Genomic DNA, 24,808 nt, shown 5'->3' on the forward strand with positions numbered 1-24,808 from the left:
GGTAATTTCATTGTTCGTACCCCAAAGTGAAAATAACGTTACGTATACGTCATTGGTTGAATTTCGATTGTTTAGGACGTTTTACACCAATCAAAACGCTTTGGTGTACGCTTTTGAAAATATTACCCAGGATGCATTAGATTCTGAAACGGCGATATATGTCTGTTTGATTTTGCTTTTGCTCACACATTGTTGTCAATATAATTGAAATCTTTGCGACTGTCATACAAGTAAGAGGTTTAACTATAAAACCAGATTTAATCCACCATTTCGAATTCTACATGCGGAAATGCCTGTACCAAGTCAGGAATATGAAACTTGTCTTCCCTTCGTTTGATGTGTTTGAGCTTTTGATTTTGCCATTTGAAAAGGAACTTTCCTTTTTGAATCTTCCTTGGAGTTCGGTGTTTTTGTTATTTTACTTTTTAATTACAATTCATGGAGATACATATACACCTACGGTACGTACTACTATTAATGGAAACTGCGTTTTAAAATTCACCAGCCAATGACACAGAACAGTTTCTGAAGTGTATCAATAATATATATAGATATAAACTATTGATAACTTTAAAAAAAATCTTTAGTTAAAGTAACACGTAGCTGTGTTCATATTCTTAACGTGACATATGCCGAAAAATATTGATTAAATATTAAAACACTGACCTTTTGAATTGAACAAAAATGAACTTTTATTTTTTTCTTCTTAGTTTAATATACTTGTTCCATTCGGTTTGTGGTTTTAGAAGATCAGATTTCAGAGATGGAGAATTTACTGACAGGATAATATTCACAACATCAAGAGAAGACGATCCTAAAATATGGTTTAATAAGGAACATCCAGGATTTGAGTATATTGATCAGGTAGGATACAATAACTGTTAGACGATGAACAACAATAATAGCGTTATTCTTTATCTTTGGGTTTTGTCAAGTGGGTATAGGAGGACTTTATGTTAGGAATGAATTGTCCATAATATGATAATTAAGATGAAATTATTTAAAAGTAATTATTTAAGTTTAACTTTCATCATAGGCTGTACAAATGTATTGAACATTTTAAAGCATATAAAAGCAAAGAAATATTCATATTATCCGATGTAATATTAGCTGTAAAGAGGACTCATGTATAAAAAGTTTTAAGAACAAATCGGCTAAGAATTAATATACAATATTATTCCATAATTGGATTAAAATTAATTAATACCAAGGTTTTTGAATTGCTACATTTAATTAATATGAATAATACTGATTTTTTGTAATTTAAATTTAACTTTCTTTTATCTACTTTTGTTGCGGGAGGGGGAGGCATTTTATTTCGATACATTGTATAAATCTAGTAAGATTTGCTAGGGAAAAAAACTTGAGTCTCGAACGACAAATAAATGTTTTAACGAAAGTTATTGGTGAAGTTATAATTTTTTATAAGAGAGTAAAATGAAATTAGAGGTAGGTCTAGATACAATCGTATTTAAATCAGATCTTTCTCTTAGTCCCGTTTGATTTGTGTATCGTTCGGTTACTAAGCTGTCTTAGGACTAAGACATGTCTTAGGATGGTCTTACGACATATCTTAGTCCTAAGTGGGTTTCACAAAGCGGTCCTAAATAAGAACATCTCTTAAAGGTCATAAAGTTAGGACAACGCGAGAGGTGTCTTATGATGGTCTTAGGATAGTTATACGTTTATTTATATAAATTACACTCATTTTTTATATTAATTTTGAAAACAAATTATCTTAATATTATCTAATTATCTATTCTCCTGTTCCTGCTTAAAACATATATAATACATTGACGGATTATCAGGATTTGTCAACAATGAAAATTCGATGTATTGATATAAAAAGTGCACGATTTTATCTCTTAACCTTTTATAACCAATAAAGTCGAAATTGAATTCACCTCACTTGTACCAAAACAATGTCATAATTTTATATTCTTTTTTCTTAATTTTGCATTGAAAATTTCATATTTATATTGATGTATTGTTTAAAGATAATTTATTTATAAATTACTTTTATTTTTTTATATTTATTTTGCAAATTATGTCATTATATTAATCAATACGTTTAGAATAATTTATGGTAAGCCATACTACATTTACATGATTTTTTTCCGTAGATCATATTTTTATTTTGAAAATTTAAAGAACTTGCGACAGGTTTAGGATGTCTTAGCTAAGATGATCCTAAGACAGCTTCGAAACGAGGTCTGAGATATGTCCTAGGATAGTCATAAGAGGATCATAAGACATGTCCTAAGATATGTCTTATGACATGTCTTAGGATAGCTTCGTGAAACCGGCCCCTGATTTAGAGCATTCTTTCTATTATATTGTTTATTGTAATATTGCTTTTGTAATCTATTATACAGTCTGCCGTTATTTATGAGTAAAGTATTTCTTGTACTGATTTTTCTTGCATATTAATTTCTGTATCATTCGTTAGAAAAACGATGGAGATTAAAGCTGGAGGATTGATATATACAAATATAATTTATGATAAAACAAGTTTAACAATAACCTTCATTGTCAATAAATATTTTTTAATAAACCGGAAATATCGGAAAATACCCATTTCAACAGCTATCAAAATGTTCACTGCACATGGCGTTGTTCGTACTGACGAGTCTCTTAAATATTGATTATGCTCTCTTACACGGCTAAATAGTGTATCACCGGTTTGAGCTTGAGCTTGAGTCGGTACGGCGAAAGTGAGAAAGGCAATCAAGTTGAGATGACCAATGATAATCTGCTTATGGCTATTTTACCTATGACGAAGTTGTCAATTTCATGTCAATTTCATTGACAACACCTTAGTTTCTAGCGATAATTTTTCATATCACTCGACTCCGCTGAGAAAGGAAATTATCAGTCAGCAAGATCAAAGGAAAATTTCGAAAAAGAACGATAAATAAAAATTATCTATTTGTGGTTTGAATACCTCGTATCATCGAATCCAACGTAACTTCGGAATGTTGCTTGTCATGAGCTACCCGAGATCTGATCTATCCTGAGCTAAAAAAAAAACGTACCAAATATACTCTTTACAGCAATAATTGAAATAGTGAAATCCATGAAGTTACTGAGTAAATCTATTACCTTTTTTATTATGAGATTCCCGGGATACCTCCGTACTTTTGCGCGTTATTCAGTGTGCACCAAATTTTTGATGTTATTTCTTCATAGACAGAAAAAATATTACAGTCATTCCTTAATTAGATGATCACAGCAAACACAGGTCGTCTTACATAATTTAATAGATATTTATTTTCAATTTGATTAAACTGTTAAACGAAGAATACACATATTTGCAATTGCATTTGTTCGTGTATTAAATTAATCAAATCGTTGCAAATTAATAAAATAAATTCTCTGTCTTATACTTAAATTAGTAGGTACTAGTAGCCCTTTTCACAAAAAATCTTGAGTGTAAAATTTATCGTAAGTCTAAAATATTCCTTAACAATTCAACTAAATATTTTTATCGTAAGATTAATTTTATACTTAAGATTTTTTGTGAAAAGGGCTACAGGTTTTTATAAAGAATGAAATTGATATTATTTCAGAATGCCCGAATGTCGATTGATGTTCACCCCTTTTTTCGACTTATTTCAGTTTCGGATAGGACAAGAGGTATATATCAAAGCACAGATCAGACAGACAAGAACAAAAGAAAAACTGAGTACTCTTAGAGAAGACACTGATGTAAATCTATTGAGACGAAGTCCAGGGGTAAGACTATTTATGAATTATAGTGTTATTTTTTCCATTATTACGTGGTTACCCATGATGATGCGGTTCCATATCTGGTATACCCTTCACATAGTTACTAAATAGCTGGACTAACTTTGAATGACATCGGTTGAAGCGCTAATTTATAATTCTTAGCTATTAGTAAAACACAGCTATGATAATTAACAGCTATAAATAATACACAGCTATTATAATTCACAATTATTAGTATTTCACAGCTATAATGATTCACAGCTAATAGTCATTTGCATGAGATCAATTTATAAGCCATATGAATATTCACTGAATGCATACACAAAGACAAGATTGCTTATTGGACTTTGAAATCTTGTGTAGCAATGCAGGTTGCATGCATCTTTATTAGGTGGCAAGACATTTTAAACATGTTAAAGGCACGCTGGTTGTAAAAAAGTCACGTTTTGGTTTAACATTTTAAAATTACTTTCTTATTTGGTAATACATTACAATACAAAAATCCCATAAAGGACATTTCAATGAATATGAATAACAAAAAAAAAATAATGATAAAAATATATTAACAATAAAAGCCTTAAACTTTCTTATTGTTTAGTATAGTTGGGATAGGATGTTTTAATTTTATGGTGAAGCAGTTAGTTGAAATACTTTTTCCTCACTCGGTTTCTCTGTTTGTCCCTAACAAAAACAAATAAAAAATAAACGTTGTCGCACTTGTTTTTGTCGAGCCTGCAACCTTTGTTGCAGAAAGCTCGACATGGGGATAGTGATCAGGCGGCGGCGGCGTTAGCAAACTTATTAAAAGCTTTATATTTTAGAAGGTGGAAGACCTGGATGCTTCATACTTTGTATATAGATGCCTCATGTTGCGAAGTTTCCGTCAGTCACGTGTCCTATGTCCTTGACCTCATTTTCATGGTTCAATGACTACTTGAAAAAAAGTTAGGTTTTTTTGTAATATTAATTTCTCTCTTATTATAAGTATTAGGATAACTATATTTGGTATGTGCGTACCTTGCAAGGTCCTCATGCCCGTCAGCCAGTTTTCACTTGACCTCGACCTCATTTCATGGATCAGTGAACAAGGTTAAGTTTTGGTTTGGTGGTCAAGTCCATATATTGGATACTATAAGCAATAGGTCTAGTATATTCTGTGTATGGAAGGACTGTAAGGTGTACATGCCTAACTGGTAGGTGTCTTCTGACCTTGACCTCATTTTTATGGTTCAGTGGTTATAGTTAAGTTTTTGAGTTTTGGTCTTTTTTTCTTATACTATATATGCAATAGGTCAACTATATTTGGTGTATGGAAATATTTTATGATCTATATGTCAGTCGCGCAGGTTTTATTTGACCTTGACCTCAATTTCACGGATCATTGCTCAGTGTTAAGTTTTTGTGTTTTGGTCTGTTTTTCTTAAACTATAAGCAATAGGTCAACTATATTTGTTGTATTGAAGAATTGTTAGCTGTACATGTCTGCCTGGCGTGGTTCATCTGCCCTTACCTCATTTTCATTGTTCATTGGTCAATGTTTTATTGGTTTCTTGGTTAATGTTAAGTTTATGTGACAGTTGTAATAAAGCTTTATCTTCAGGACTATCAACATAATATCAATGATTAGTAAAGAAGGCGAGACATTTCAGTGTGTGCACTCTTGTCGTAACTTTTTATACTTTCCACAGAGTCAAGAGGGCGCATTTTTAGCACGGATCTAACTCCAGGCTTCCAAAATTGTATACTTATTAAGTCACCTTTACATCTGTTAAGATTGATCTGGTGTATTCCGCCATCTTAGATTGTAAAATAGCAGAACACAATCGGTAAAGATTATTTATGAAATATGCAAATTTTGAGGCAGTTATGCAATGCATTTCTAAGACTCTTATTAATTGAAGTCTGCTTCGCATCAAATTAAAGCTATTAGTTTCATATGATAATGACGCCAAATTAGAAATTATTGCGTAACAACAATCGGTCCTCAGTGGTTGCCTTTTGATGTTGATAAGATTTTATTGACTAGAATGAGATATAAAATCGGAAACCTGTCCCGGACAGAAGACATTAAATACGGTAAAAAATTACAGTATGGTATTCAAGATCCAATCAACAATTACTTATTATAGGATTAAACGCCTTTTTAAAGGAATTTATTGGTGTATAAACTCGACCAATTCACTCACAAACAAATAAAAGTCCGAAGGACTGTTATGATATATTTGTGAGTGACTTGGTCCAGTTTATACACAAATAAATTCCTTTAAAAATGCGTTTAATCCTTATAATTCTTTAAAATAGGGGACAAGGAATTTAATTTCCCCACTCGTAACCTTTATCACACGTAAATTGTATATTTGTGTCATTGAATTGGCTTGGCGCATGAATTTTATTTTTATTGGTTAACGCAACAAAAAATGTACTGTATAAAATTTGCTATCTGATAAAAAAATAAACTACAAAAATATCTTATAATCATTCAAATGAATGTTTTTTGTTTATTATTGAATTTAACGATGAACGCGCAGAAAAAAATAATATTTTAAAGACCAAACAGCCTATTGTTTATGCGCATCAGCTAACGCAACTTGGTAGTGACATAAAAGCTTTATGACGTTGTTTCTAGCAATGAAAACACGTCGAAAAATAACGTCTTATTTCGCGTTTTTCACGGATTTCAAGATGGTGTACGATACGTAGGTACGCTACATTGTACGTCTCCCAAGAAAAAAGGAATTAATATTATGCGTTCGCTACTTTAATATCCTGTGGAAATTTAACACAACTGGACACATAAGATACTACACTACATTTATCCTTCGTTCTAATAAAAATAATAAAATATCAACTTTGATTTCGTCTTTTTGCATTTGCGCCGTTCTGTATTTCATTTTTTTTTCACTCTTTCACATGCGTACATTTTTTGTCTTATATTTGCGTCATTCTGCATTTCATTTTTTTCTTCTTCACTTGCGTAGATTTCGTTTGTGCCAATTGTGTACAGGATAGGTGAAAGTTATTTTTATGCCCGATTTATGCATAGGCATTATGTTTTCTGGTATGTGCGTCCGTTCGTTTCGTCCGTCTGTCCCCCTTCAGGTTAAAATTTTTGGTTAGAGTTTTTGGTCAAGGTAGTTTTTGACGAAGTTGAAGTCCTATCAACTTAAAACTTAGTAAACATGTTCCTTATGCAACGATCCTAATCTTAGTGTCAATTTTTCAAAAATTTCAAAAATTGAGTATTCACAAGGTTAGGCCGATAATTAATCATTCCTTAAAGTTTTGACATACCGGCAACATGTGCATGTAACTGATGTCTGGATGATTCTCGTAAAATAATGTCCGATCTTGCAATGCAGTTATTTATACTGCTTATTTGACAAAATCTTATAGTAAAAATAAAATTATGGCGAAGGGTCATTTTTGTTTGTCATTTGTTTCATTTCAAATTGTCTTAAGGAGAAATGATAAACATCGTCTAATCTCACTGAAACTTACAGCTAATTTCCTATTGTATGTAGATCAACACTTTGGTTTGCCTGCTTGCTTTCTTTGTATATTTTGCATAATTATATTTTGATAACGTCCCATTCAATTAAATAGCATATATTGGTATATATATATACAGGTTTACATACCTATATATAAAGAAGTCAATCTTAATTACAGAGCTTGAGTAAACATTAATACAAACAAAGCAAGGAAGCCAACCAAAGTTTTACCCTACATGCATTAGGAAATTAGCTGTAAGGCAAAAAATATTAATAAAACTAATAGTCAGCGAATGTGAATTAATTTCGGTGTTTTAAACTAAATTGCTGTGAATTTAACTTATGACAAAAACAATTGCTCCAAGAATAATATCTTACATAAAATGGCTCTCTTTCATTTAGCTACAACTGCGACCGGAATTTTAAGCTTGGTTGAAAGTATGTTAACTATTTTAGGATGATTTTTTGTAAAAGATTTCATGTCTCGAGAAGTTAAGAAATGATATCAAAAGTCATATATATGTTACAGTGAATTTGTATAATCAGTGATTATGTAGAATCACTAGCTAGCCAGTTTAGTGATTATATATTATCACTAAAATTTTCAGTGATTTTACATAATCACTAGAAAAAACGTCAGGGATTATACATAATAACTGAAATGAAGAAATAGTCTATTTATAAAGAAAATGAATAAAAGTCAATTAATTTATGCTATAAAATCATATTAAAACAGCATTACACTGTATAAACATAAATTGTAAAATGTTAAGAGCAAAATATCAAAATGATAACCCCAATTTTGAAAATGTTAGGCACAATATCTTAAAATGTTAAACACAATATATTAAAATAAAATGCTTCATATCTGTTTTTACCACAATATCCATATTTAAAAAAAAAACACTTTCCTTCACATATTGAATCAGATATTATGACCCGCCCAAGGGAAATAAAGTGTTCATTAAAAACATCTGTATAGGTACCCCCCAAACTAGAGGATCCCAAGAGCCTGTGTCGCTCACCTTGGTGCATATTAAACAATGGACACAGATAAATTCATGACGAAATTGTGTTTTGGTGATCGTGATGTGTTTGTAGATCTTACTTTACTGTACATTCTTGTTGCTACAATTATCTCTATCTATAATGAACTTGGCCCAGTAATTACAGTGGAAAATATATTCTAAAAATTTACAAAAAAGTACAAAAATTTATGAAAATTGTTAAAAAATTACTATAAAGGGCAATAAATCCTCAAGGGGTAAACTGACAATTTTGGTCATGTTTGACTTATTTGTATAGATCTTACTTTGCTGAACATTATTGCTGTTTACAGTTTATCTCTATCTATTATAATGTTCAAGATAATAACCAATAAAAACTGCAAAATTTCCTTAAAATTACTAATTCTGGGGCAGCAACCCAACAACTGGTTGTCTGTTTTGTCTGAAAATTTCAGGGCAGATAGATCTTGACCTGATAAACTTTGAACAAAAACAAAAAAAACAGATGTTCATAATCTTCTTCACCATTTGTTTTACATGTACCACAACTAACATGCTCCTTGGATTTACAAATAGAACATGAATATCTATTTAATGCTGGCTTTTAATAAACAAACACTACATGTAAAGTTATCGCTAAAAAGAGGGAAGCTTAATATTATTAATTTTGAAGTCTTCAAATTTATCTCGAAACCCTGTGTTGGTTATATCTTTAAGATCATCCTCTGTGTTTAAAAGCAAAATTATTTCATTTGGCAAGGAATATGAAAGTCAAAAATCATAATTTGTCTATATTTTTATTATCAAACAAACGATCCTTAAATTATTCATATTTCCTGAAATTATATTAGGGAATTTGTGGAATAATAGTTAAAGTTTTCAGTGATTATGTAAAATCACTGGTCATTTTCAGGGATTATATATAATTACTAATGATGTTAGTGATTCTACATATTCCCTGAAAAATCAGAGATTCTACATAATCCCTGATTATACAAATTCACTTTACATATATACATGGAGACAGGGCAATATTTTTAAGCCCTCTCTCTTTTTTTCAAAGTCCGTTATTATTTTGTTTTCTGTTATATTCCATTATTTTCGCGTTTCTGTATACTATGAACATTCGTATCTATATATTAAATATTAAAGTGTATTTAATTTTCTATTAACTATTAATTCTAAGTTTCTTCTCCAAGGCGATCACTGCTATATTATATAGACAGTCTCTATATACTTTAGTAGTATATTAATCATAGTATACATGCAGAGAAACTCTAAAATGATTGTACTGTCCCCGTCCGAGTAATAATGAAAATTATGAGCAAGTTTAAACCGAGGTATAATAGTAGTGGTTCTTACGATTTAAAAACCACGATATGAACAACACCCTGATTGGCTTATTTATTTTTCATTTTTATATTCTAGCATACGTTTGGATCTCAATTTTAAAACCGGAAGTCACATCTGACTTAAAAGTCGGTTTGAATACGGAATCAATATTCGGACGCCTTTATTTTCGTTTTTCTCCCAAAATAACCCACATTGAATAGCCATAAGAATGGATGACAAATGCGACTATGCATGGTACAGTTGTACCTATATGACACAGAGTTATGGTGATTAATTTATAAGGGAAGAAGAAGAAGCGACACACAAAATGAGGTCTTTTCGATTAACAGTATAGATGACCGGGTTGAAAAAACACCAATTAACGTAAAACGTTGTACTTTCATTGTACGAGATTCACTTGTTGTCGAGTATCGAGTTGAGAGTAACGAAAGTCGAGTTGCGAGTTATGAAAGTCGAGTTGCGAGTTACAAAAGTCGAGTTGAGAGTTACAAAAGTCGAGTTGCGAGTTACGAAAGTCGAGTTGCAAATTATGAAAGTCGAGATGCGAGTTACAAAAGTCGAGTTGCGTGAAAATGGGGAAAAATATTTTAATTTTTTGGTGTATCTCTTTAACATTTTTGAATGATGATTGCTTATTGAATTGTATACAGTATTGTTGATTCTTTTTGTTGTTTGAACTTCATCTGAGTCTCGTGTAAAAAAATGTATATTTTTTAATTTTGGTTCATCTATATGTTTCGGAGCATAGAATGGCGTCCATTGTCTTGACCTAGTGTACATTGGTGTTTCGAAGCCTGCTCGGGGCTGCCTCTGGGTGTGGGATTTCTCGTTGTGTTGAAGAACCATTGGTAGCCTTGGGTTGACTTGTATATTTTGGTTGGGTAATTGTCTCTTTGACACATTCCCAGTTTCCATTCTTTATTCTATACATGTAGCTGTCAAAAATGCTTTTGTAAAAGAGACAAAAGACGCAGTTTTGGAGTATGTAACTTCTATCATACCAAGTTAATTTAGGAATAACATGAATCAAAGATGACAAATATAAGTCTTTTAACTTTTTTTATACACGAAACTCATTGTGCAGTAGGTGGGAAATTGATTAAATAAAGTTTCAATTGTCTGTATAAAACGTCAAAACATTTTTACATTAATATGAAAAAAGTGCAGTTTTAAAAAGTTGTTAGTTATTTGAACAGTATTTGAAAAACAGAACAATTCAGAGAAACTCAACATTGACCAATGAACCATGAACCATGAAAATATGGTCAAGGTCAGGTGAAACATGCCAGACATATATATATATATATATATATATATATATATATACCTTACAATCATTCCATAAACCAAATATAGTTCACGTATTTCTTAAAGTATCTGAAAAACTGTATACAAACCAAACAAGAATAAAATATTTTTGTAACTCGCAACTCGACCTTCGTAACTCGCAACTTGACTTTTGTAACTCGCAACTCGGCCTTTTCAACTCGCAACTTGCAACTCAACGATACGAAACCCTCCATTTGTACTTTAAGGGCATCCGATACAGTTTCTCGATATAATGTCATTTTTATAATTTTGAAATATGTTGTAGGCGAGTTATAAAATAAAACACAAAATAAAACATAGGTCACCGTGCTTGTTTTCGAGAAAATTGAGGCTGAAAATTGGGGATTTGTGCAATTTTGTAAAAAAATTAGGCAATGTTATAAAATTTTTGGAGCAGATATTCTTCGTCGTAAATTATTAAGATCGGGTTCAATCTGAAGCTGTGATAAGTGGCAATAAAGAAAAAAAATAAATCACTACACGAATAACTATAAAAGTATTCAAGGCTTGCTTGATATTGCGGACCAGATGGTCAAAGTGGTATTTTTCTAAACCTAAAAAAATGGGAAAAAAACTGTTTCTGAAAATGTCATTTTTATCATTTTTCTGCATAAACTGCATTTTTTCATGCTTTCGCCAAATCTCAAATAAAAAATATAGGTCACCGTGCTGGATTCCATGATAATCGCGATTTATCCTAAAAAAATTGCGTCACCCCTTTGTAACCTCAACGTTAGCGCTAAAGTGCACGACGTCGCTGGCAGACAATTTCGACGTTATCGCTTCAAATTACCGGCGACATTTTTCAGATGTATAAATATTGCTTGTAAAGTACTATCTATAAATTGGTAACATTGTTTTCGGAAGTAAAATCATGTGAATAACAAATACCTCTCTGTGTTTGTGGTCTAAGTGAGAAACATCTCAAGAAAAGTTATTACGGACTGTTGATAATTTTTACGGCTTTCAACAGTTAAAGACTCGGCAATTTAGAACATGACATACAGGTACATTTACTGTACACACTCGTATATTATTTCATATTGTATGATGACCTCTAGATGTTGTTCTTTGTTTTGTTTTGTTTGGTTGGCTGCTGTTTCATTACAAATACTTCTTAATATCCTTTATTTTACGTTTTTATCACTGAGAAAATCCGTTTTTGTTGATACGAATTTTAAAAAAGTTAGCGTCGATTGGACAGTAATCAAAGGAGTAGGTTCAGTAAGACCCCTTTTTGGCCCCAAAATATAGCAGTTTTAGAAAATTGTGAAAATGTAATCGTTTAGATATCTATTGAAAAGTAGAATGCTTCTGCTACATAAATATGGGCTGTTTTTGACAATACAATGCACATATATCGGGTAATAGCATTATTAAGTCATGCTAAATTACTGAAATCTTCACAATTGTAGCATTTTAGTTAAATTTTAGACGGTTTCCGTCTCAAATGAAAGTGGCCGCATTCGTGTTCATTCATAATATTGAAATGTAAGTTGTATTTGATGATAATACATAATGTATATAAAGGTTGAGGATGAACACGGATGCGGCCACTTTCATTTTTGACAAAAACCATCTGAAAAGTGACGATTTTTGGCATATTTGATAGATTTTTCATAATTAAGCTTGAATCGGAGCGTTTTTAATGACTTAATAAGTTAAAATCATTCACATAAACTAATTGAATCAATTGAAATAGACACTTAAGTGTTTAGAAAGTGTCTAAAATCTTTCGTTAGATGAACCTGAAAATTGAGGCCGAAATCGGTCCTTACCGGACCTACTCCTTTGACGCGCATTGCAATTTGAATTAGAATTTACGCTAGGACGTAAAACATTTCGAATGCGAATTAAACTAATTCGAATTACGTGTGAACTCAGCATTCTCCTGCAAACGGAACCTCTTTTTTTGTACATAAATTGCAGCACATAAATTATGCCGTTACTTTTCTCGTTTGAGTTGTTTTACCTTGTCATTTCGGGACCTTTTATAGCTGACTATGCGGTATGGGCTTTGCTCATTGTTGAAGACCGTACAGTGACCTATAGTTGTTAATTTCTGTGTCATGTTTGTCTCTTGTTGAGAGTTGTCTAATTGGCAATTATACCACATCTTCTGTTTTATGTGGTCAGAAAACAGAAGCAAAATCTTACAAAAGGGGAATCTTCAATTTGCTAATGGATGCTTTTGTCCAGACAGAGAAACTATAATTTTGATATTTTTGATTTGGCTAAAAAACGATTGAATTAATAGCGAGAGGACTGGATATATTACGATTAGTTGCGATTAAAATCATTCTCTCATAGCGTAATTTTATTGGTAAATAACTATATATTTTTTTCACCACAACGCGTACATAAAATACCGCATGTCCATTCCCCTGTCTGTCCTTCAGGACTTCTGGTTAATTATATTATTCAAGTGTACAATTCTTGCCAACTTTCTATAAAACTGATATCGTATGGACACGTTCGAAAATCAGTGCATATCAATTCTTTAAAAGAGTTATGCCATTTGGAAATATTAATTATATTGAAAATTGCATTATATATTTTCTGTCATTCCGTCATTTCTCTAATATATCTATAAAAAAAATAAAGAAAAAAATAAACAGCTGTGCTTCGAGCGCATGATACGCCCTTCGTCTTATGAACAAAAACCCAACATAATATATGTTTTTAAAATAACACGGGGGTTGTACGGGAAGTCATGCTAGGTATATCCTGACTCATTCATTATTCTTGCTCAATAGGAAGTTTATATATCACAACATGTTTTATATGATCCCCAAATTGAAGCTCAATAAAAATTCAAGAACTCAAAAATGAATTAAAGAATCATCGCCAAAGTATACAGATCTTAAGAATAATTTAACTAAAAAGTATGTGAAGTTTTATGCAATAATTATAGATAGTTTCTGAGATACGGCGCGACATGTGAACCCCTACCCCCTTTTTGTCATAAACTCAATAACTCTAAAATCAAATTCTGAATCATTCTCAAAAGTATATACAAATTCTTCAGAATTATATATTCAAGAAGTGTGTAAAGTTTTGAGCTATAGTCAGTTTAATGATAATATGCTGTACCATATTTACGACGGACAGACGGACGCGGGCATTTTTATACCATTATGTCCCGTCAAAATTTTTACGGGTGTATAAACATATTGTTTGCTATTGCCTTTTTTTAGATAAACTACGTGCAACGTGGAGGAAATAGAAACTTTGTTCTTTTAGGCCAATTAAAATTAATTGATAGATTTTCATCCCCGCCCGCCCCTCAAAAATCGTGCCGCCCCGATTTTTTTTATTTTTCAAAATTTACGATTTCCGGATTTTGTTCATTTCCGTTACCGATATCCGTGTCGAAAACTTCGTTTTGTTAACTTCCGGTAACAATATTCAACATGGTTTTCGTGATTCTTAGAGTAAAATGCGGTGTAAACGAAAAGAAAGCGTGGTATGCTACGAATTTCAGTGATGAAAAAACCATTTTTGATTTGTATAACGAGTTCGCGTCTGGAAATCTGGACAATAAATCGCCTGTGAACGAAATTCAAAACTCTAGAATAACGGCACATATTGGAACCAAAAAAAGTGAATTGAATACGGAAATCGATCCTAGCACAAAGTTGTGCGACGCGGTTCCTTGCCTTGGCCCCTACATAGAATACAGAGTTAATAAAGATGTAAATGAAAACTGTGAAAACAATGCTAAAGCTGATGCTTTTACTATATTAATGCAGGGGGCAAATAAAGCTAATCATCTGCCTAACATAAAACATGAACTTAACCAAAAGAACAAATTATTTAATGATATAATTGAGTGGCTAAGGGCACAAAATGTGGGCTTTTTGTCAACTAACAAAGACAGTCTTGGGGTGAATTTGGTTAATACGTTAACAGACATTTTGTGGTATGTGGACGGTAACCACCACACATTAGCTAGCCGAGCATGTGATATTCCCGAAGCACTGACTCATTTTAATGGGTACTATAAACCTGAATTAAGAAAGAGAAAGAAAATTGATTCAACTAGTCTTCAAGAAAACATTTTACGCAGTCATTCAACTGCACTTTTACTTCTTACGGAAAATGGCTTTTTAAAACGAGAGAAGTGGTTGCCAATAAAAACTATTCTTTTAGAATTTGGACAAAATTTGAAAAAGTATGCTGATTTTTTAGTTTCGCAGCAGTACAGAACAGAATGCAGTGCTTCGAAAAAAGTTTTCCAAGGGGACAAGGAGAGGTGGGAATATTTAGCACCTGTCTCTAATATCAATCCTACAAAGCAAGCAAGATACAATTTATTACATACTGCTATTATACATAGTGACTTTTTTGCTCCTATTGTGGTCAATGACTACAGTCCTGGTGAACCAAACAGAAGATATGACTATTTCAAAGGCCTAATAGTACCTGTAAAATGCTGTCAATTTACATACACAGGATCAAAAGAACACTTGATGTTTCTGTGGAAAGTTCCAATGGTATCTGAGAGTGATTTACTTACTAAGAACATGCAAATAGCATGCAATTTGCGTAAATCACTCCCGGTGTATCACAGTCGGGCAATGCGACGTGAATTTCTTTCTTTGTTTGGTCGCACAATTTCCAATAAATCTGCGTTTCTAAGAGAGGCTTATAGACGTCTGACTGGGGACCAGTCTGCATCACTTACGGCATCACAGACAGAGGTTGACAGGCGCATTAGTGAAATTTTAGACAATGAAGACTCTGAACTTATTTGTGACTTAAGACTTAATAACCGGGGTCAACCCGAAAAGTATAATGAATTTCTTTCAGAATGCCAAAACTATATAAATGAGAAGCTTGAACTAGCTGTAGATGACAGACGGCATGACAAAATTGATAAGGGGGGTGATGTTATAACTCATTTGGCAGATGCGTTTTCAGTTAGAGATCTTTATGAACAGGTTAAAGCTAAATTAGCTCCAAACATTTTAGTCCCTTCACAGCAATGGTTGCGTTGGCAATTTTGGCCACGTCATGCCAATTTTCAATCTTCTCATAGATATACAGGCAAGTTGAAAGTAAAATTTATGATTCAAAGTCGCCAATTTAGAAAGACTCATGTAGATATGCATTATGCTTCTGCTATTTTTAGGTACCAAAAAGAGTTTGCAATAATGTATAAACCATTTTGTAATTTTGTGTGTATGGATGATAAGCACAAATTAAAAGTTGGGGAGCCTGGATATCCAGTTGCAACTGTGGAAAGGGGGAAGCAAGTCATTGTTGCCATGGGAAAGAAATTTGAGGTTGCTGATCACGACTTCACAAAATTTTCAATAACTCCAAGTGTAAATTTATTTTCAGAGATTCCAGATGAAATTGAACAAACATTTTATGGTGGGCAAGTTTTTGTTGGTGTAAAAGAAACAGCATTTCAATCTTCTTCCCCATGGCGACATGCAACTGAAATGTCTAAAATTTTGAAAAATTCATTTTTAGAAAATGGTATGATCAAGCCCATTTTAATTTTTTACAGCGATGGGGGTCCCGACCATAGATTGACATATGTTTCAGTTCAAATGTCTTTGATTTGCCTGTTTCTTATATTTGATCTTGATATGATTTGTGTTGCTAGAACCCCTCCACAAAATAGCTGGAAAAATCCAGCTGAAAGAATAATGTCTATCTTGAACCTGGGTTTCCAGTCATTAGGACTGATGCGTGAAAAAACAGAGCACTATGAAAAACAATTAGATTCTGCAAATTCATTAGGTGAAATTAGAAAACTAGCAGAAAAATATCCTACTATTGAGGAAGAGGTTTTAGACTCGGTTGAACCTGTTCGTATTTTATTGTCAAATGTAATAACTAGGCTCAAATGGAAAGATAAAAACTTAAAGGTATTTAATCCAGCAACAGAGGGTGAAATATTTGATCTCGGACGAGAAATATTGAAAATAGACCAGGATATTAAAGTTACAGATAGTACTCAGCAGGATATTAAAAAAAGAAAATTGTTTGTCAGTTTTTTGAATGATCATTGTAAAATTGCTCAGTACATTTTTAGTGTAAAAAAATGTGGTAAAACATCATGTCATGTTTGCAAAAAACCTCGTTTAAGTAATGAAATGTTTGAAACACTTTATCATCTTCCAGACCCAGAGCCACTTAATTGTGACAAATATAAATCATTTGATCAGTTATATGGAAAGCCAACTTCAGAGAAGTATAGACCATCACTCGTTGGTAAACCATCATCTGAACATGGATTACCATTTTCTCCATCTTCTCAGTACGCTAAAAATGTTGAAATGGTTGTTCTATGTTCCGATTGTGATAAACATAGAGTTCTTTACTCCAAAAAGGTAGTAAGGGGTGTCAGAAGGACACAACTATCAAATTGTTTAACTGATATTCAGTACACATGTGGTTTTTCATTTGATGAATTAGATCTTGAAGAAGAAACCCATGTTTTGAAAACTGTGTTCTTAAGAAAAAACATAACATGTAACTGTACTATTGAATTAACGTATTATTCTGCTGGTTTTGAAGATGTTTGTTTCTTTTGTGGAACTGATGAGCTTGAACCTGCTGAGGCAGGTGATGAAGATGAAGCCAAAAAATATTATCCTTTATGCACTGGTTGTAAAGATAATGGTAACAAACTTGTTGAAAGACGTACTAGGAACAAATTTAATCCTAAATAACCAATTTTTTTTATAAATGATACAATATTGTTACAAAAATGTTTGAACTCTTTGTTTTAATATATTCATGTAATATAAGTATCAATATATTGCAATTCAATGTCATTTTTGTTTTGTTTAATAAAACAGATAGTTTTATTTGAATTTAGCTTTTATTGTCATTCACTTTGATATGGTCAAATGTTGGATAATTTTCCCACTGGATATTTGTCAGAGAAATGAGATTTGAATCTTGTAACATGAGATGGATCATCTGATATTGAAGACTATTTTTGTGACTTTGAGATGTCTTTTGGTCAGTTTAATTCTGAAGAGATTGGAAGTTGAATTTTATGTGCAGCAGCATATGTCTGGAATAAAATATAATACATGTATAAATAAAGAAGATGTGGACTGATTGCCAATCAGACACTATTCAAAAGAGACCAAGTAACATGGAAATTAAGAACTATAGCCAAGGTTATCTTATGGCCTTTAATAATGAGCAAAATAAGCCATTTTATAACGTTTATATATTTATAAAACCTTACAAAATAGTTTCATATGAAATAAAAAATAAAAAATAAAATCCTCCCACCCGCCCCATTTTTTTTCAAAAGTTGGATGAAAATCTACTAATTAATTTTAGTTGGCCTTATAAAAGTTGTATCATTGTTTGTATTAACGGCATACCATTATTTTTTTTACATAAATAAATTGAATAATTGTTCAGAAAGGAAATTGACTTCTTCGTGTACATAAATTTTCGGTATTAGTTTTAAAATATCATTGGTTTTCTGTGCTGTAATAAAAAATCGGATCCGGACCAAATCGATGAATGATAATAAAATTTTAATTGACATGCATGATATTAGTAACACCAAAAGGGTCAGTCGTCTTGAGATTGCTCACTATACGATATTTGTTGAAGATCTCAAAGAAACAGTAATGTGTTTTATTTCTTATTATGTTATTAGACTGTCATCCTGGTAGAATCAAATGCACTGACTAATATTAATGGCGTCGAAATTAGCATGCGGGAGAAACAGAAATTGGAGCATGGAAATTCCGCATTAAGTTTCTTATTACGGAAAATGACACGCATTACGTCCCGCAAAAAGTGACGTTTTGCGGGAATTCAAATGCTTAACGTCGCGCCAAGAGTTAACTCCCTTGAAACTGTATCGGATGCCCTTAAGAAAGCCCAAGAAATAATCGACTGTTTGCCGCCATCTTACATTGTAAAATAGAAGAAAACAATCGGTCTGAATCATTAATACAATATAAAAACTGTGAGACAGGAATGCGATTCATTTGTAAAACGTTTAGTGACATGAAGAAATATACATAATTTGTATATTATTATAACGACTGTTATTACAAATACATAATAATTATTGTTTAATTGCAATTGTTTTTAACTAAGCGATATAGGGGAGGTAGCTCAGATAATTTATTTTGTCCATGGAATGGGCAGAAATCATATATATTTGTTTTTCTAGCAAAAAAACTAATTTTTCTTTTTTCTTTTTTGGATTCAAATTTATAAGAGCTATCTTTTCCTTTTTTTCGTTTTCCTTCTACTCATACAAAGATGTTTTTTTCTATGTTTAATATATACAAAAACTGACAATTTTGCACAACCTGTTGCTAGAAAAATAGCTCTGTGACCGATACTTCTTAGTATAAGGTTATTACAAAAAACCTGCTTGATTATCGGTTTAATTGTTTTGTCAATTTATAGATATGTAAATTTCAATTTCATTGTTTTAGTTTAAAGTATACAACATGTGCAAGGTATTAATATATAACAATATTATACTAATGCAAATTATTATCAATGTTTTTTTTTCTGATTAGTTGAAATATGATTATATTAATATCGAAAATTGCATGACCTTTGTGTTTATGTGCTTCATTTTCTTTGATATTTTCTACATACAGAATAGCTTTTTATATTGTTAAAGGGGATTTTATATTTATTAGCAATATTCAAATTTTAAAATAACTCATTTTATATAGTGAAAATTACAAACACATGAATATGAATGCCCATCCTGTTACTTTAAAAATGTCTTCGGAAAACCTCTCCTTTCTTAAAATTAAACGCTCTTTTGATGATGTCAATCAAGTAGAATTAGGGTAACATAATGGGGGCGAAGTTGAAAAAGTTTAACAATTAACATATACTTCAAGAATATTAGAAACGTTGCTGAAATAATCGACAAAAACGGAAAAAATCTACAGTTTAAAATAAAGTTATATAACCTTACGTTACAACGTAAACAGTTGAAATAAAAGTTGGTATTGCAAAACATATTTTGATAATGAAATTTTAAAATGATTGGTAACAGGGTGGACATAACTGGTACCATTACTGTAAATGTTTGTTCTTGTTATAGCAAAGTTTAGTTCCTGTTACTGCGAATGTTCGTTATTGTTACTGTTAATGTTCGTTTCAATTTCTGCGAATGTTCGTTACATTTACTGTGAATGTTAGTTAATATAACTGTGAATGTTTGTTTTCGTTACGTTGAATGTTCGTTCCTGTTACTGCATGAATGGTCGTTCCTGTTACTATGAATGTTCGTTCTTGTTACTGCGAATGTTCGTTCTTGCTACTGTTAATGTTCGTTTCTGTTTCTGCGAATGTTCGTTCCTTTTACTGGGAATGTTAGTTAACTATGGATGTTTGTTTTCGTTACTGTGAATGTTCGTTTCTATTACTGTGATTGTTCGTTCGTAATACTGTGAATGATCGTTCCTGTTACTGCAAATGTTCGTTCGTATTTCTGTGAATGTTCGCCCCTTTTACTGTAAATGTTCGTTCCTGTTACTACGAATGTTCGTTTTTTGTTCCTGTTTCTGTGAATGTTCGCTCCTGTTACGGTGATTGTTTGTTCCTGTTACTGCAAATTGTCGTTCCTCGTTCCTGTTACTGCAAATGTTGGTTTCTCGTTCCTGTTACTGTGAATATTCGTTTCTGTTACTGTGAATGTTCGTTCCTTAATTTTACTGTGAATGTTCGTTCCTATTACTGTGAATGTTCATTCCTGTTACCGTGAATGTTCGTTCCTATCACTGTGAATGTTCATCCCTGTTACCTTGAATGTTCGTTCCTGTTAATGTGAATGTTCGTTCCTGCTAATGTGAATGTTCAGTCCTTTAACCGTGAATGTTGGTTCCTGTTACCGTGAATGTTCGTTCCTGTTAATGTGAATGTTCGTTCCTGTTACTGTGAATGTTGGTTCCTGTTATTGCGGATGTCCGTTCCTGTTAATGTGAATGTTCGTTCCTGTTACTGTGAATGTTGGTTCCTGTTATTGCGGATGTCCGTTCCTGTTATTGCGAATGTTGGTTCCTGTTATTGCGAATGTGGGTTCCTGTTATTGCGAATGTTGGTTACTGCTACTGCGAAAGTTGGTTCCTGTTATTGTGATTGTTGGTTCCTGTTACTGTGAATGTTGGTTCCTGTTATTGCGAATGTTGGTTCTTGTTACTGTACTGTGAATGTTGGTTCCTGTTATTGCAAATGTTTGTTCCTGTTACTGTGAATATTCGTTCGACTATTACGAGTTTTCGTTCATGTTACTATTGTTTCATCAATACAAAAAAACATATATATTCACTTTTTACCCACTGTACTTGTTATAACATAAAAGAAACATAAAAGTAACAGGACAGGCAAAGTTTAACAACATTGGCTTAAAAGCATTAACTTAAAAATCATTTTAAGTGTCGTTAAGATTGTAGACTAGTATTTGGCAATTTAGTGCTTCGATTTCAAAGTAAATTTCTTTTCTTATAAAATCAGCTCCAAAAATTGTACATTTTATACTAAAGAATTGAATGCTTCTTTTTGTAACTTTATTGGGGTATAAAAGCGTTGACCGAAGTACATTTTGTATGAAGCGCGGAAGCGCTTCATTCTAAAAATGTGCGCACGGTCAACGCTTTTACAAACCCTATGAAGTTACAAAAAGAAGAATTCAATACTTATAATTACATTTTCTAGATATGATCACGAAAGCACGAATTTTATAAAACAATTTATTTAATTCACCTGTGAACTTTATTGCGGAACCACGTGTTATCATGAATGATAAGTTTATTGAGTGATGCAATTGCTTAAAGAATAACAAGTGATGTGCAGTTAGCCAATCAGAAACAAACATCTAATGTAATTATTATAAAAAATAGGAATTCATACCTTTTTTATTTTGCATAATACAAACTAGATTTTGGCAGAGTATTAAATTTTTAAAAAGACCTCCCCTTCCATTTACAGTAAAAAAAATAATGTAACTAAACAAAACTCGATAAGAGTAATGAATACTGTGCAATACGCAAAATTTGTATTAGCTTTAGTTTACCAAAATTGTATCTTATTTTTTGTTTATTTTATTGCTTATCATGTATGAATCGTGTTATATATTTTACCATACAAGTAGGCTTATAATTAGAATGTTTCCCCAAACGAAATGCTAACGTGGTACTAAACATCCGTATTCTCTAAAAAATTATACATCGTCCAATTTTGCAGCTTTTACTAACTTAGATAACGTTGTATCAGATAATACAATCAGAAAAATTTAATTACTAGGTAAGTAGTTACATTATTTTAATTAATATATTCCTACATTATGATTACAATGTAAGAAAACTGTCACATTGCCAATACGAGCAGCATTTCAAAGTCTAAAAGTCGGTGCATGTGATAAGTTTTACAAAACTTAGAAAACTTCCAATAACATGACTTTCTCTCCACAAATCATGTGTTCGGGGAAAACATGACTCCAATATATTGTTTTGCAGTAAACTGATCAGAGAAATTCCTTGCCTGCACGTCCGCATCATTGTTCATTTTCTACTGTAATAGAGATCTCGCATAACTACGGATTCATGCTGTTACATGTATCCCGAAATCCTCATTCAGTTACGTGCATTCAGCCTTTAAGTTATCATATTTATCTGCACTGCTCACAACGTTGCTGTATTACATTATTATGTCTTCAATCTGATTAAAATACTGATACTGTGTCCTTACTTTGCGTTATTTAAAATGTTTAAACAAATACCAATATTTCTGTTTTTAGAATCAATTTTTCAACTTGGCCGTTTAAGGAGAGATAACTCTTATAGTAAAAATTGTATACTGGAATGATAGTGATTTTTTTTTTGTTTTTACTTGCAGTAAGAAAAGAAGTTCAGTGACACCGTTTTTTCTTTTTATTTTCGTAAAGCATTTTATAAGACCTGTCTTCTCATATTTTATTTCAAAATTCAATCTCATAGATTTCTTTTTATTCACAAAAATGTGTTTTTTTCATGAATAATCTATTCAAATTTGGGCTATTTTGCACTACTTGTAGCTTGAAAAATAGCACGGGGACCCATACTTTTTATTATATTTTTGAAAAAAAGCATAGTAAAAGCTTCATTTTCCCAAAGTACATGTATCAGAAAATTCTATCTGAGGAAATATATACCGATGATCCACCTTTTTCTTTAAAGCATTATCCGACCAATATTAACTACTCAGCCATTCGCGTAGTAACATTGATTCCCGAACAAACAAAAGTTATGTTCGATCTTGATTGGGTTAATGTATATAATTAATTCTTCCATGTAGTAGGACTAGTACTCCGAAATGACTACGTTTGTATTTCAAAAATGGTTAATATTTATTTGTAGATTAAATGGGTTCAACAAGAAATAGGCCATGTAAGAGTACCAAGAACTGTGGATACAGAATGGAGTAATCTTTGGTATTTGGTAGGTTCTTAGATTACAAATGTTGCAGAAGAGCTTATCACAGGCAAACTGTTCGCAAAACCAATTTTTAAATTAAGATATAAATGCATTTTTGTTGTCTTTTGAAAAAAGTGCAAAGGCCAAACAGTCATGGCAATGGCATTTATACATATTATCATCAAATTTGTATTTGGTACGATGTAGGTTGTAAAACTGTAATTATATATTTGCCTGTCATGTAAAGAGTCTTTAATAAAAATTAAAACACAGTTTTTCTAAAGTGTGATGACTGTCTGTGGTTATTTGGCTCAACCAATGGAGATATACAATTACTGTTTTCGAATTATGTGTATCAAAACGATGCAATAACAATTACATTAATAGTCCTCTCAATAAAAATGAAAGGTGAAAAATATATTAATATACCCTCTGTGTGTCCACAATCATCAATGGGGTATCTTACGGTACCGGTATCTAGAAAAAAAAATGTGTCCGATGACCCCGCTTAAAATAGAACATAGGGATAAAATGCAAGTGTTATAAAAAGATGTGGTATGATTGCCAATGAGACAACTATCCACAAAAGACCAAAATGACACAGACATTAACAACTATAGGTCACCGTACGGCCTTCAACAATGAGCAAAGCCCATACCGCATAGTCAGCTATAAAAGACCCCGATAAGACAATGTAAAACAATTCAAACGAGAAAACTAACGGCCTTATTTATGTAAAAAAAAAATGAACGAAAAACAAATATGTAACACATAAACAAACGTGTTGTCTATTATCTTTAAAAATGTCTATAAGCATGATAAGATAAAAAATATATGACAAGGCTAAACATATTCAGATTGTTGAGATCTACCAAATCTTTATTTTAAACATTAAAATTGTCAGACGACTTCTTACAGTAGTCATTGCCCTTAAATGACGAATTTTACCAATTAAAAAAAAACACATGCCTATTGTCTTGAATACTTTCAAAGATAGAGGGAAACCTTGAACACAACACTGATAAACACGGCAAGATCTTCTAATACGATTTATGACAAAAATTGTGTGAAGACTCTTTATTGTTGTTGTCCTTTGTTTTTTTTTTACCAATTATTTAGCGTTTATGCATTATATTTTGAAACCTATAATAGTCGATAGACATTTTAAATAGCAAAAATGATAAGCAAGACAAAATCTACCAATAGGCCAACATTGCCGAAATCATCCGACGACTCCTTATTGGAGTTATTGCCTTTTAATGACGACTTTTACCATTTGTTGGCGGTTTTGCTTGAAATCTTTAAATCCAGATAATAGATAGATTATTTAATTTAATACTTGAATAAGCAGAACTAAACCCGTTAAATTGAAATCGTGTGGTTTCGATGGCTGTGAATCAATGCCATAAAACCATACAAAAAGACACAGTCTTGCAAACTCTGTACACAAAACAAGTCTAATGGCCAGTTAATCGTCAGT

General features: G+C 31.9%; 1 protein-coding gene across 1 annotated transcript in view; it reads left to right on the forward strand.

The window, feature by feature from the left end:
* The first annotated feature begins 582 nt into the window (after window positions 1-582).
* Window positions 583-24,808, forward strand: part of LOC139516284 (neuroendocrine convertase 2-like) — a 94,767-nt gene continuing 70,541 nt past the window's right edge. The window contains exons 1-3 of the mRNA XM_071306289.1: window positions 583-864; window positions 3,619-3,735; window positions 23,272-23,352. Coding sequence (XP_071162390.1) covers window positions 685-864; window positions 3,619-3,735; window positions 23,272-23,352 — 378 coding nt within the window. The 5' untranslated portion in view covers window positions 583-684. The remainder of the gene's footprint in view (window positions 865-3,618; window positions 3,736-23,271; window positions 23,353-24,808) is intronic.

The sequence above is a fragment of the Mytilus edulis genome, chromosome 3 (assembly GCF_963676685.1).
Source record: "Mytilus edulis chromosome 3, xbMytEdul2.2, whole genome shotgun sequence".
NCBI classification, from domain to species: Eukaryota; Metazoa; Mollusca; class Bivalvia; order Mytilida; family Mytilidae; genus Mytilus; species Mytilus edulis.